This window comes from Elephantulus edwardii, unplaced genomic scaffold (assembly GCF_000299155.1).
Source record: "Elephantulus edwardii isolate Elephantulus edwardi_28Jun2011 unplaced genomic scaffold, EleEdw1.0 scaffold00154, whole genome shotgun sequence".
Lineage (NCBI taxonomy): Eukaryota > Metazoa > Chordata > Mammalia > Macroscelidea > Macroscelididae > Elephantulus > Elephantulus edwardii.
In genome coordinates this window covers 978,643-994,849 of record NW_006399904.1, presented here as the reverse complement: position 1 = coordinate 994,849, position 16,207 = coordinate 978,643, and the positions used below count along the sequence as shown (strand labels likewise).

Sequence of the window (16,207 nt, the reverse complement as noted above, 5' to 3'; positions counted from 1 at the left end):
TTGAGTTTAGTACGACTCATAGCAACTCTTTGAACAAAAGATCTGGACCTTGTTCTATCCTGTGCCATCCTCATACCTTCTGACACACAAGAGGACATTGCAGTGTTATACTGTATCACTCCACCTGGTTGATGGTCTTTCTTTTTTTTGCCAACCTTCCATCCTTCTCAGCACCGTGTTCCGCTCCAAGGAATAGCCCCTACTAGCAACCTGCCGAAAGTATATGAGGCAAAGCCTCATCATTTTTGCCTTTGAAGAACACTCTTGCTATACCCTCTCCATGACATATCCATTTGTTCTCCTGGATGTCCATGAGATTTCAGTGCTCTTCTTCAACACCACAGCTCAAAGGTGTCAATTCTTCTCCTGTCATCCTTATTTATTGTCCAGCTCTCAGATGCATAGCATGTAATAAGAAAGACTATGGCATCATTGCAGAGACACAAAATGTATTCTCTTTGTCTTTCTGAAGCAAGCTTGAGGTAAAGAAATTATAAAATCAAGCTCGTATCTTTTATAAATCTAATTGAAATTGATATAGACCGAGGGAAATTACATTTGTTATGAATTGAATTTACAAAAAAATTTTTTTCATTTTGCAATTCTAACATTGTTAATGTGTTTCAATAACGGATTCACCCTGGAGCCATTTTCTTCCCCTGTAATGTGTTGTCTTTCTAATTCATAGTAACATTGAAACTTGTCTCAAAATGACACCTACAGAAATAAAGTTAATATTCATGGTCTAACACAGTGATCTATTGGGAAAAAAGACAAAGAAACAATGCCAACCCTAGATGGCAAATAAAATTATTTTATAAATATATTATGTTCATCAAACTATACATGAATTTTAATTTTCTTTTCTTCACTCTTTAATTTTTTTAGACAAAACAAAGCATACTTTGTTTGCTCTTTCAAAATGTTCCTTTTCAATTTGCACTGCAGCTTTGTAAGACTTCTATTAGTTTGTGCAATGATACTAACGTGTTTTGAATCTCTAGGAACTAGGTCTTCAGTCAGTCTCATTTTTCAAGGTGGTTAGTTCCCACTACTTATTGTCATTAACAATTGGAATTATTATGAATGTGGGAACAGAAAGATCTCAGAGGAGTATTTTGCTTTTACATGCTCTACAGCAGCTAAGCTCCATCTCTCAATTTGCTTTTATATCATTTCTCTGATTTTTTTTCTCCTTTTCATTCACTCACAAATGATCATTTGCAAACAATTTTACTGACCAAGTCTAATTGGCATCTTTTAAATAATAATCTTTGTTTCCAAGATAGAAATGAATGTCAACTTAAAAAGACAGTGAGGGTTTACGTGACTCAGTGGATAGATAATGGCATTCAACCTTTAAGTCTACCCCTCCGGTTGATGTCACTTACAGGTTACTAGTGACCAAATGCAAATACTTTAGAATGTTAAATCAGATAATTTTGAGCAAGTCTTTGGAACTCTCAGTCAAGTTAACTATTTACACACATACACACAATACAAAATATGTCATTATGAGCCCTAATAAAAGATGTATGCAAAGGTAGATATAATTCTTACTATGTTTATCTTGTTTCCAGAATTTTTTTATTTGTGCTTTCTGAGTAGATTGTGGGCATCATCTAGTATATTTTTCATTAAACAAATGGAAATACTGAAATTCTATAGTATTTTAAAGGACTATTTAATCACTAATATAATATTCATATTATTATTGCTATTTTACATAAACATTAGTCCATGATATATTAAAAAAAAGACAGTGGTTTACTTATGTGGTGTTGTTGTTGTTAAGTGCTGTGGAGTCATAGATGACTCATGACAACCTTATGAACAAAAGATCTGAACAATTGTATAACTTTCATCATTTCTCCAAGTTCATAGAGGTTTCAGATGAAAGTTATTTTGGAATTGGATGCATTCCTGCTTCCAAGCTTGTTTTAGTCAGGGAGCTCCACCAAACACTGTCCGCCATGGGTAACTGTGATGCCACTTGATGCAACAGTGTCAACAGTGTTTAGCATCACTGCAACCACGAGTTACCTCTGTACAGCAAATGGACAGGCCTGTGCTATACCACTTAGAGTAATGCTTGACCAAAAACAATTAAAATCAGGCCTGAGGGCTGCAAATTAAAATCACCCACCCTTGACTTGATAGCATAACAAACTTTCTCTCTATCAGGCCCACAGAACTCTCTCTATACCTAGGTGTATAAATTGAAAAACACATTTGACAAAATTTTTATATGGTTAGAAGTATAGAATTGTAATATTAGCTGAAGGAATTATGGGAATATTTTTTATAAATGTATAAATTACTTCCTATGTAAAAAAAAAATAGATTCTTACCACTGGACCCTTAGGCAACATAATGATGGATGGAGAAGAGATTGAAATTGTCAACAACTTCTTACTTGGATCCCCAATTAAACCCCACCCCCTTAGTACCACTAGTCAGGAAATAAGGAGAGACACATTGTGTTGGGAAAACTTTCAGTTAAGGACCTCTCCAAATTATTGAAGAGTAATAATGTCAAGGTGAGGACTAAAGTGCATCTGATTCAGATTATAGTCTCTCCGATCACTTGCTATACATCTGAGAGCTAGCCAATGAGTAAGGATGACAGAAGAAGAATTGATGACTTTGAGATGTGGTGCTGGAGAAGAGCCCTGAACATCTGATGGACAACCAGGAGAACAAATGGATATATATGTCTTGGGGAGGGTTCAACTGGAGTGCTCTTTGGAGCAAGAAAAATGAGGGTTTGCCTCACATACTTTGGGCATGTTGCTAGGAGGGGCTATTCCTTGAAAAGGAACATAATGCTGCCAAGGGTGGAGAGTCGGCAAAGGAAAGGAAGACCCTTGACCAGGTGGAATGACATAGTGACTGCTTCAATGGGCTTTTGTGTCTTAGGAAGTGTGAGGATGGTACAGGATTGAACATGAGTCAGATCTTTCATTTATAGGGTTGCTATGAGTCATACTCAATTCAAACGCACCTAACAACAACATATTACTATAAGATGGATTATTTGTGATACAGTACATCAAAATAATTTAGGTAACAGGACTTTAAAAAATATAAATGTAAATATATACCTTAAATAGTTACCTTAAAATCAAACATATCTTCATGAACAGAACCTTTCATTACCTTCAGCAATATATGATTATTTAGGGAGGAGAATATGTTCTCCTAAAAGTTTATATTTTCTATTGTGATAGTTTTCATTCATAGGTTATTTTTGCATGATAGTCTGGTATGTTGTGTGACTTAGCAAAGCACTTTCATGGGATTATTGTGCAGTCAATGAAGGAATTTGATTTGAAGTCATATTTAAGTTTCATTTGTTCCTAAATAACTTGGAAAAGTTAAGTATCCTTTATACTTAATATCAATTAGTCAAATGTATCTTTTATACATACTTTATTACCATCAAGTCAGAATCATTATGTGATGCTCCAGAAGGTTTCCAAAGCTGTAATTTCAAGGAAGGAGATTTTCCATCTCTCTCCCAGAAAGCTGTTGGTAGACTCAAACTTTCAAAGAAGCACAACTAGCTTCTCTGTAAGAGGCAGTTGGACAATTCCCTAAAACATCCTAAATATAATACAGTAATAATGATAATGCATAATTATAATAATTGATTGTGTTATAAGTAAGTAATATAGTAATAAATACATAATGTAGTATTATAGTAAGTTTTTCATGCAAAATAGTAGGAGTGTTTTACAATACATTTAATATATCTAAAGTGTGTAATAGAAAAAATATTTACATGTGTTAATTCACAAATATATATTGTAAATCAGATTATTGTAGCCTAAGAACTGCCCATATTCATTTTTATGCACTTTTTTTCTTCCTTAAGCTATATCATGTGGTCATCCTGGTGTACCTGCAAATGCTATTCTTACTGGAGAACTGTTTACATATGGATCCATAGTTTACTACTCATGCAAAGGAAGCCGAAATCTTATAGGCAATAATTCTAGAGTTTGCCAAGAAGATAGTCACTGGAGTGGAACACTACCCCACTGTTCAGGTAGAATTATACAATTATTTGAAATATTTACTAAGTGTCCATTTCTTTAAAATATTATTTTTAATTTACATCCACATAGGCCATTATTGCTTATTGTCACTATCATATTCATAATAATCATCATCATCATGAAACACCTATCAGTTTGAATTTTTTTCCACCGAGTCTAGAAGGTTTTTTTTTTTATAACTTTAGCATGAAGATTGTTTAACTTGCCTTTAGTTTGTACCTCTTCTTCAGTGATCCTTTACTATAAATTATCTTATTATTCTATATTTCTCCATGGAACTCCAGACATAATTTAAAAGATCCAGAGATCTCCACAGAGTTTTATATTCCTAATGTACATTGTAAAGGAGGCTGGGCTCTATGAGGAGGAGTATGGCATCAGGACTGGAATAAGACTCATCAATAACATGGGTTAGGCAGATGACACAATCCTGCTTGCTGAAACTGAGGAGGATCTGATGTACTGTATTTGCTGCAGAAGGTCAAGGGCTGCAGCCTTTAATATGGATTGAAGCTCAACATCAGGAAAAAGATTCTCACCACTGGGCCAACTGGCAGAATCATGATAGATGAGGAAGAAATTGAGATTGTTAACAGCTTCAGTTTGCTTGACTCCACAATCAACACTCTTGGTACCAATAGCCAGGAAATCAAAAGATGAAGTGCATTGGGAAAGTCTGCTTTCAGAGAATTCTCCAAAGTACTGAAGAAGAGCAATATCAGTCTGGAGACTTAGGTGTGTCTTAATCAGGCCACAGTCTTTGCAGTTACTTGCTATGCATCAGAAAGCTGGACAATGACTAGGGATGATAGAAAGAGAATTGATGTCTTTGAGCTGTGGTGCTACAGAAGAGTATTGAATATACCATGGACTGCTAAGAGAACGAACAGGCTTGTCCTAGAGAGAGTGGAATAAGGCTGCTCTTTGGAGGCAAGGACTCTGAAGCTTCATCTAACATACTTCAGACATGTTTCAAGAAGAGATCAGTCCTTGGAGAGGAACATCATGTTTCTAAGGGTGGAGTGTCAAAAGCACAAGAGAGGAAGACCCTGGATGAGATGGATTGACCCAGAGACTGGAGTAATAGGGATAGGTGTGTCAAACAGTAAAGTTGGCACAGGATAGAGTAGGGTGTAGAGCAGCTGTATATAGTGTCTCTATGAGTTATAGGCAACTCAACGGCACGTAACAACAACAGTATACCTCATTACATTATGTTGAATTCATAGTCAAAAAATCAGTTTCAAGTTCTATCCTGAAATACAGTGTTGTGAAAAATATTATCCATACACATACAAGGAAGACTTTGTGTCATATTTTTAATACGATTATTATTCAAATATATATTCCTACAGTAAAAGCCAAAGAGGAGGAATTTGAAAATTTGTATCAAATCATGCAGCCTGAAATTAACCAAATATGTGATTGAAATGCATTAATTATAATTGGTAACTGGAATGCAAATATTGGAAACAATGAAGAAAGAAGAGTAATCTGAAAGTATGGGGTTTGTAGTACAAATAAGCCTGCAAATAGAATGATTAAATTTTTAATTTTCAGTGATTAACTCATTGCAAATCCTTGTTTAAAAAACACACAAACAGTAACTTTGTACATGGAACTTGCCTGATGAACTTCACAGGGATCAGAATGACTACATTTGTGGAAGGAATTATTGGAGAAGGTCAATATCAGGAACCAAACCACTCCAGGGACAGAGTATGGACCAGATCATCAATTACTCATGTACAAGTTCCAAGTGAAATACATGGAAACAAGTCCATAAGAATCAAACTATGATCTTGAATCTATTCCATGTGAATTTCAAAATAATCTTAAACATAGGTTTGAACCATTGAATATAAGTGGCCAAAGACGAGTTGTGGGATGACATTCAGACTATCATCCATGAAGAGAGTAAAAGGTCATTTACAAAGATGATGAAAGAAAGAAAGAAGAAAGAAAGAGAGAGAGAGAGAGAGAGAGAAAGAGAGAAAGAAGGAAGGAAGGAAGGAAGGAAGGAAGGAAGGAAGGAAGGCAGGCACACCCGAAATTGATGTTGAAAGAGAGTCTGAAAATTATACAAGAGCATCAAGAAGCCAAAACAAAAGAAAAACATACCGAAGAACAAGAGCTGAACAAAATATTTCAAAGAAAAGTTTAAGAAGCAAAGCAAAGGATGTGCATAGAGCTGTAACTGGGAGGACTAAAAAATAAAATTAAGCCTCAGTCACAATATTGAAAGATGCCATGAGAAATATGTTGAATGATCCAGAAAACATAAAAAAATAAGATGGAGGGAATACACAGAGTCACTAGACCAAAGAAGTACTGATTTATAATGAAACATTTCAGGAAGTAGAATATAAGCAGGACCCAGTGTTAATGAAGAACAAAGTTGAAGCTACACTGAAGACATTGGCAAAAAATAAGACCCCAGGAATTGATGGGATATCGATTGACTTGTTTCAGTTAACATATGCAGCCCTGATGTGCTCACCAGTCTATCCTAGTAAATTTGGAGGACAGTTATCTGGCCAATGGATTGGAAGAGGTTCATGTTTGTTCCTATTCCCAAGAAAGGTGATTTAATTGAATGTGGAAACTATTGAGCAATATCTTTAATATCATATGCAATGGAAATACTGATGATGATCCTTAAAAAATGGCTAAATCAGTACATAGTTAGGGAACTACCAGAGGTTCAAGTAGCATTTAGAAGAGGCCATGGCACTGGGAATAACAATGCTGATGTCGGATGGATCCTGGCTGAAAAGCAAAGAATAGCAGAAGAGTATCTCTCTCTCTCTTTTTTTTTAATGCATTATACACTATGCAAAGGCTTTTGACTGTGTGTATCATAATAAGTTATGGCTAACATTGAGAAGAATGGGAATCCCATACCATTTAATTGTGCTCAAGAGAAAACTATACCTAAATAAGAGGTTGTTGTGCAAACAAAAAAAGGAAATAGTATATGGTTGAAAATTAAGAAGGGAGTGTGTCAGGATTATATTCTCTCCCCATACCCCTTTAATCTGTATGCTGAACAAATTCTTTGAGAAGCTGGACTCTATGAAGAAGAATGTGGATAGAAAGATAGGAGGAAAATGGATCAATAACTTGCATTATGCATATGTTACAACCTTGTTTGCTGTGAGGAGGATGTCAAACATTTGTTACAGAAGGACAAAGAATAAAGCCTTTAATATGCATTGCATCTCAATGAAAATAGAATAAAAATTCTTACCGGCAACATCCTGATAAATGGAGAGAAAATTTAAACTTTTGATTGAAAAAGATCACAACGAATTCATTTAACTTAGATCCACAAACACACCCTTGGTACCAGCAGTCAGGAAATCAGGAGACACACTGCATTGGAAAAGTCTACCATCAGAGACCTCTCCAAATTACTGAGGAGTAATGATGCCAGTTTGAATACAAAGTTGATTCTGATTCAGGCCATGGTTTTTGTGATAACTTGTCATACATCTGAGAGCTGGACAATGAATAAATAAGGATGACAAGAATTAATGCCTTTGAACTGTGGTGTTGAAGAAGAGTACTGAGCATTCCATTGACTGTCCAAAGAACAAATACAACTTGGAGAAAGTGCAGACAGAGAGCTCCTTGGAAGTAAAGATGATTAAGCTTCATTACACATACTTTGAGCATGTTACTAAGAGATGTTATTCCTTGGAGAAGGACATCATGCTTGGAAGGAGAGAAGACTGGCAAAGGAGAAGAAGACCTTCAACCAGGTGAATTGACACAATGCCATAATGAGTTTTAGTGTGTCAAGAAGGCTGAGGATGTCACAGCATAAAACAGGGTTCAAGTCTGTTCTTCACAGGGACACTATGGGTTGTACTTGACCCAACAACAACAACAACAATGTACATCAACACTTTTTTCTCTTGTGTTGTCAATACTTATTTTCCAGTCAACATTTCCTGTATTCACTATCTTCAGTGTTTTATGTTATATGGAAGACTATCTTTGAATCCCATGACTATATTTCAATAGACTATTTTGATTTTAGAAGTTGCCATAGGTTTCATATACTTGGATCATTAATCAATGTCCATGGAAGCAGCAATCAGGAAATCAAAGGGCAGATTATATTGGACAAATCAGCTCCAAAATAACTTTTAATATGCCATTGCCAAATATTTTTTTCCCCAGTGTGTAGGTTTTCTTTTCACCCTACTGGAAAAGTTTTTGATGGAGAGAGGGAGTTGATTTTTAGAAAGTCCCAATTGTTGATTTTGTCCTTTCTTGGTTGTGCATTTCTGGCTATATAATCAAGCCTGGTTTTGCCATAGGCTAGGACTTCTAAGTTTGGTCCCATTTTGTCTCATGATCCTATGGTTTGGGACTTTATCCTTAGCTTTTTTATCCACCAGGAATTGATGTTTGTGCATTGTATGGGATATGAATTTTGTATCAGTTTTCTGTCTAGTTTCCCATGTCCAGTTTAACCATATCTTTTGTTGAAGAAGTTACCATTTACCCATCTAATAGGTTTTTATTCCGTGTCAAATATTAATTGACTGTAAGTAGATAGGTTAATTTCAGCATTTTCAACTGCATTCCATTCGTCTATGAGCCTATCATTGTAACAATACCATGTTATTTTTGTTATTATGGAAGTGTGTTGGGTTTTGAGATCAGAGAGTACTATGCTTCCCACTTTATTTTTGTTTTTCATATAGGAGAACCTAGAGAGTATTATGCTGAATGAACTAACTCAGTCTCATACAGACAAATGCTAACTAAGACAATTATTGTAAAAATAGAAAAATTAGTAAGATGTGTACAATGTCCAAAAGAGAGGAATAAGAAAATGTGAAAAGGGTAGGAAAAAAAAAGGAAGGTTGAAAACATTAGGATAACAGAGTTTGTGGGCAAATTGAGAGTGAGGGAACTGGAAAGATTCTAATGAAGCTTGAAAAGATTGTGTAATAATAGGGGTAGATCAATGGTAATTTATTATATGAGGGTGTAAAAAGAGCAGGGGCCATGTTGGGATGTCCACATCTGATCTTTACCGACTTCACGATAGGGGAACTGTACCTGTCTATAGCATCAACAAGAGAAAGTTAATTTCCATGAGGTCAGGTATTTCGCTCCCCCATGTTCTTGTATCTCTTTTCATCTCTACACCAATTATACTGCTTTCCTGGGTCCAGAATCCAATGTGATAGGTCACAGACCACACAGAACCATATTTGGGAAGTCAAGGGTTATAATCCAGATTAATAGTAGTCGGGCAGCTCCCCAAATATGCATACAAGCACGTTAGCATTGAGACTCACAGTTTTAGACCAGTGTCACAAAGTTATTGCTCATGTCAATATTGGCTCTTCCCTCCCTCCAAATTGTACAACAAACCTGAGCAAAGCTTTTTTGCTTACCCTGGTACAATCTTTTGGAGGGTAACGATAAGCTTCACTTCCTGTCATGTGTCTCTGGTCCTCTGCTTTTGTTTTGGCTGCTGCAGTAAGTTTAGCTGGAGCACAATTTCTGGGTCCAAAGGATGTTTTCCTCCTCCTCCTCATCCACCTCCTCAACCTATCCCTTCTCCTCCTCCTCTTTCTCTTTATCCTTCTTTCCTCTTCTTTCTTTTTCTTCTCCTCATGAGGAAGGACTAACCTGCTACTGGAGCTGCTCAATTTATTGACAAAACTAGCCAATCCCTTGTAGATTTGGGAGACTGGCCAATCCCCTTTTGGAATGGTGAGATAGCCAATCCCTTTGAGGGTAGACTAGCTTCCCTATTTGCATATTCCCACCCATCCACATAGTCAAATTGGAATAAATGAAAGTCATACTGAAAGATAAACTCAACAAAGTGTATATGAATAATTGTATTAAACACATTGTAAATGAGGGATTGTATGGAACATAATGCATATGAATTAAACACAATGTAAATGAAATATTGTATGAAAACAAACAAAAAGAGTGAAAAAGGTTTTTTAAGTGTGTAAAAGTGATTGACTCAGGATAGAACAGTATGCATATAGTCAAAAGGAACTTGATAGCACGTAAAAAGAAAACAACATGTCACTTTGAAGGAAAAGTGGGTCTAACTGAAGCCATGGTATTTTAAATACTTCATATGAAAGTATAAATTGCATAATTTATAAGGAATCTTGGAAGCATTTTGAAGTTGATGAAGAATATTGTATATACCATGGACTACCATAAAAATAAACAAATGGGCTTTAGAATGACACTCAAATGTGAGGATGGCAAAAAATCTTCTCATTTAATATTTTGTATTTGTTATTAAGAGAGACCAATGCCTAGAAAAGAACAACGTGTTTAGTAACATGGGGGTGGGGGGACAGAAAAAAAGAAGATTCTTAACAAGGAAGATTGACACAATAGCTGCACAAAAGGTTTAAGCATAGAAATAATTGTGTTGATAATATGGAGCTCTGGTGGCCTAGTGGCAAGAAGCTGTGCTGCAATCCCAAAGAGATGCAATTTTAGGCCACAGCAGGCTTCTCAGGAGAAGGATAAGCAAATTTCCTCCTGTGCAATTAACTGCCTCTGAAAACCTGCTGGTATATACAACAACAACAATATAAGATTGGGCAAAACTTCTGTGGAATGTATTATCTTTATTAGTCAGAACTGACTTGGCCCTAACAAAAACAACAATGGACTGAATTTAATTATACAAGATAAATTACCTAAATTCTTCCAATTTTGTGATATAACAGAGAAAATCTTTCTTAGAAAAGGTCGGATGGTATTATTCAGTCAGTACTACAACATGAATATACTTTGGAAACAGTATGTAAAGTGAAATAAATCAAATGATAAATACTGTACGCTTTGACTTACATGAAATTTCTAAAATAAGAAATAAAGACAATTTACTATTGAATTTCAGGAGATGAAGTGAGAAGATAATAGACAGTTCCTATTAAAAGTACAAAATGTCTAGTGACTTAATTGGCTACATGTTGAACTTCTAACCATAAAGAGTTAGTAGTTAATGTCAACCAGTTGCTCCACTGGAAAAAAGATCAACAATATCCTGTCATAAAGATTGGAAATCTTAGAAAGCTGAAGGAGGGTTGTCATGAGTCAAAACTGAGCAGTAGGCAGTGGGTTGATTTGGTGTGGTTGTTTGGTGTTTGGATGCATGTCTATGTGAGGTGATAACTATTCTGGGGAAATGCTGATAGTGGCGATAGTTGTACAGCATGATGAGTGTAACATATGCCACTTCACTGTATACTGAAGATTAGTTAACACAACAAATATCTTTTTTTTTTTATTTAGTATAAGAGGAAAAAAATGCCCCATTTTATAGAATCATTATATATTTTACATACCCATATAACTTTTATTAATTTTAAGCATTACTATTCTTATTTTAAACAAAACTAAACACATTGTTTATGGTTGTATGTGCTTATGTTCAATAGGAATTAATCCTGGATTTTGTGGTGATCCAGGGACCCCAGCACATGGGTCTAGGCTTGGGGATGAATTTAAGACCAAAAGTCTTCTCCGTTTTTCCTGTGAAATGGGTTACCAGTTAAGGGGATCTCCTGAGCGAACATGCTTGCTTAATGGATCATGGTCAGGCCTGCAACCTGTGTGTGAAGGTAAGTGAGTTACTTTAAAAAAAAAGAGTTAAAACCTTATAATTCATTCTGTAAATACTAAACAGCTTTCACAGAAATCCTAGATATTGAGAAGTTTAGTGAACTTTCCCCCTCTTATATTTATGAAAACATCAACAAAAACTGTGACTAGAAAACACAAAAAAGGTATAAAAGAGTACGTCCCACATGGGTATGACCATATCTGACTTCTACTAACTCCACAAGAGGAAATCCTCCATCATCATCCTCATCTACAATAAAGAACCCATTCTCATGAGGTAAGGCGTATCCCCCATGCTTCTGCACCTATTTCCCTAATTCCAACACAAATCTTACTATTCTACTGGGTCTAGTACAATCCATTGCAATAACTCACAGAGTACACAGAATCATATTCACAATTATGGGGATTATTAGGAAAGCAAAAAAGCTATAATTCAAGTTGGTAAAGTCACTCAGTTATGACAGCTACTGAAATGTGTTCACAGGCCTCTCAGCTTTCAACCTTGTGGCTTTCTTATTCCTGTTCATTTAATACTCTCCATCCTTAGTCCTCCAAGAAACGTGGGCTAAGGCTCCTAGCTCTGGTTCCATGAAGTAGCAGTCCCTTGATCTGTCACTTGAAAGGTCTCTGGTTCTCATCTGAGGCTACTGCTGCTCCTATAGGACTTGGTCTTAGCACCACAGGAATCTTTAGCTTCAAAGGACACACACTTTTCATTCTCCATTTCTTTTGTAGTGATGAGAGTCCTAAAATCTGCTACTAAATCTGTCAGTTAGTTGTGGGATTAGCCAATGCTCTTCTGGACAGGCTAAAACCCTCTACTCACATTTTCCCACCCATCTACATGGCAAAAGAAGTCAAAGGCTAAGAAAGTCATTTAACACTAAATGCTTAACACCACAGGTGGTATCATAAATATTCAAAAAGCTTATATGACATATTCTTAGCCATTGGAATTCATACCCTGCTTTTCTAATCCCTGCCTGAAAATCTACATGTGTGTGTTGGTGGTGTTTTTTGTTTTTTTTAAGTTTTATGAATACTGATACTAATTAATCAGGTAAAAGACAGTATAAACTACTTACATGGATTCCTTCAGAATGCTTTTTTTGTTCTTTAAGTTTTTTTATGGCAAATAGTTTTCATTTCACTTTTTATTTCTAATATGCCAATGAACGTTGTCCAGATTACTATGTTATAAAAGTATTTGAGTTTCTATTTTCTGTTATATTTGATATTGAGCATATTTGAGTGTATTATTGAGGAGACGTATAAATTATAGAGAAGCACCCACCATAAAGATAGTGATGCTTTGAAAGCTCTATTAAATCTACTAACTCCTGTGTAATGAATTTACAATTACTTTAGGCAAAACCAAGATGATACATGATTATAATAAGGTCTTTGGAGTTGAATAACTTACCTAGAGTGTGGATAGAGAAGACCTTCAATGTTAGAAATTCTTTATGTGAGAGTTCTCAACTAATGATAAGATTGTTGTTGTTAAATGAGGTCAAGTCACATACGATTCATAGTGACCCTATGAATGAAAGACCTGAACCCTGTAATGATAAGATTATTGAGTATAAAAAAGTCTATTTATGTCTACAAAACATGTCATACTTTATGTAAGAAAGAAATTTTTATATAACTTGACCACATTGTATAAGGTTACATTATATTACTACCAGAAATATGTTTCTCTAATTGTCAACAAGATGAATTGCCACAGTCATTCTAATGGTGGATTAAGCATTGCAAAGATCATGAGAATGGCCTAAAGTAGGGCAAAGTTCTAAACTGTGGTTACAGGATTCCTATGAGTAGTAGTCAGCTTGACAACACATAACAACAGTGCTATCTTTACTTTCAACTTTCTACCATTTTCTCTCTCTCTCTCTTTCTCTCTCTCTCTCTCTCTCTCTGTCTCTCTCTCTCATATAGATAGGTCCCGATTAATTTAAACAAGAGGCATCCAGTCCACAGCTGATTGTTAACTAAATCAAAATTATAATCATCTTACACTTGATTGTTAACTAACTTAAACATGACAAAACAGTTTACATCTGACTTTCAATTAAATCTAAAAAAAATCTACCTTGCAGAATCCAACTGCTTCACGCAGGAGGCTCCAAACTGGGCCTCTTCCATTCAGTTGGCGAGATAATTGTCTGCCAAATTTCTTGGCATAAACTGGTGAGCACATCCAAGTCAGTTGATATCCCATCATCCTGGGGCCTTATTTTTTGCCAATGCCTTCGATGAAACTTCCACTTCCTCCTTCATTACCATTGGTTCCTGTTCATATGATACTTCTTAAAATTTTAGTGTCAATCAGTTTTCTGGTACACATGTTTTCTGGATTGTTCAATATATTGCCCATAGCATCTTTCAATAGTATGACTCAAGACTTAAATTTGTTTTTCATTACTCTCAGCTAGAAAAATGCAGATCAAGTTCTTCATTTTTGTTCTCCAATTCCAGCTCTCTACACATTCCATTATAATACTTTGCTTTGCCTTCCTGAGCTGCCCTTTGATATCTCTTCAGCTCTTATACCTTGGACTGTTTTCCTTTTGTTTTGGCTTCTCAATACTCCAGTGCCATTTTTAGAGTCTTTTATGACATACAGTACATTTTTTCCCCTTCTCTGCTCCTTTTGCTTTCTTCATGGGTGATGTCCTTGATATCATCCCACGACTCACCTGATCTTCAATCTTTGGTGTTCAATGCCTCAAATGAATTCCTAAGGTGATCTTGAAATTCAGATGGAATTGATTCAAGTTTATTCAGATGGAATTGATTCAAGTCTTATCTTGGTGACTGTGGACTAATTCAAGTTTTTTTTTTGGCCTCAGTTTGAACTTACAATGTGGATAATTGATGGTCTGACCTACAGTCCGCCCCAGCCTAATTTTAACTGCAGATATTGAGCTGTTCCAGTGATTTCTTTCACAAATGTAGTCAATCTCGTTTCTATACAGGCCGTCAACTGAGGTCCGTGTGTAAAGTTGTCATTTGTGTCTTTTAAAAATGGTATTTGCAATAAATAAATAATTGTAAATACAAAATCAATAGTTCTATTTCTAGCCTCATTTCTATCACCAACTCTATATTTTCCAACTACTATTCCTTCTTCACTGTTTTCCACTTTTGCATTCCAGTCTTGATTGTATATTCAGTTAATTTCAGACTGTAAGATTTGGTAAAATTCTCAATACTTTCCTCTTAGGCTCCATATGTAAAAGTCTATTTTTAATAATAATCTTATTAACGGGCTTTCCTTGGATACCTATGGATATTATCCTAACACTCACCACATTGTATTTTAGAATAGAACTTGAATTTGACTTTTTGACTATGAATGCAACACCATTCTATTTTTTTTATTCCCAGCATACTACACATTATGATTATATGATGCAAAGTGGCCAAAGCTCCTTCATTTCATCTCACTAATGCCTTTATGTCACTGTTAATGCTGAGTCATACTCGACATGATGTCACCTAACAACAACATATAGATAGGTAGATAATAGAATGAATGTGGTTGTTGTTGTTGAGTACCGTTGAGGCAGAACAAACCCATAGCTGACCCACCAGTGGGTTTTCAGGGGAAGCTAATCACACAAGAGGAGATTGCTCATAATTACCCTGTGAATTCAAACAGCAAGCCTTTGTCATTGCAGTGTAGCTTCTTACCACTAGACCTCCAGGGCTCATGATATATAAAGTAATATTTTCTATATAAACAAGGCAAACACACAAGCATACATAGCAAATGATCTGAGTAGATGAACTATATGAAAATCACATCATAGTATCAGAAGTAAAGAAAACTCTTTAACTGAGTAATATACAGGATAACACAAACTTTAACGTGCTTAGTACTGAAGATCAAACTTTCAATTTGGATTATATCTGAACTCATACATGTTTTAGGGAAAATAAATATTTTTGCTCTAATTTTTTATACTTTTTGCCTTATATGTTCTTTGTGTATTTTTTAAGGAAATCTATAAACTACTTATTCAACAATTTAAGTAGGGAATAGATATGGATCAGTTAGTGATTGAAGGATTATCTCAATTTTCTGTTTGTAAAACAAGAAAACTTTTTTTTCAAGAATACATAATGAATTATTGAACTTAATTTTTCTGTTTCAAAATCTAAATTTGTGAGATGAATGAAAATTTAATCACTTTCTGGAAAATCTAAAATATTAAATAATCTATAAAGGATGATTGTTCACTTGGGCAGTGCATTCTACATTGAGTTTACACCAGGCACTTTATTTGTGCAAATTAAAAAGGTGTAAAGTTGATAGTGAGTAAATATTTTTCCCGACAGAAAGCTTACTATTTTAAAGGTGTTCTAATACTATACTTTCTATTTCAGCAAAACATAAACAAATTAATTTGTTCCAATTATTGTTGTAGTTATGTGCCTTTGAGTCGCTTGTTACTCATAGCGACTCTATGTACAAGAGCCCTAAATGACATTCTATC

General features: G+C 35.2%; 1 protein-coding gene across 1 annotated transcript in view; it reads left to right on the top strand.

Moving 5' to 3' along the window:
* The window catches only part of CSMD1 (CUB and Sushi multiple domains 1), a 2,584,888-nt gene that overhangs the window by 2,489,411 nt on the left and 79,270 nt on the right, over positions 1 to 16,207 (top strand). Inside the window, exons 54-55 of the mRNA XM_006895025.1 lie at positions 3,878 to 4,051; positions 11,513 to 11,695. Of these exons, the coding sequence (XP_006895087.1) occupies positions 3,878 to 4,051; positions 11,513 to 11,695 (357 nt within the window). The remainder of the gene's footprint in view (positions 1 to 3,877; positions 4,052 to 11,512; positions 11,696 to 16,207) is intronic.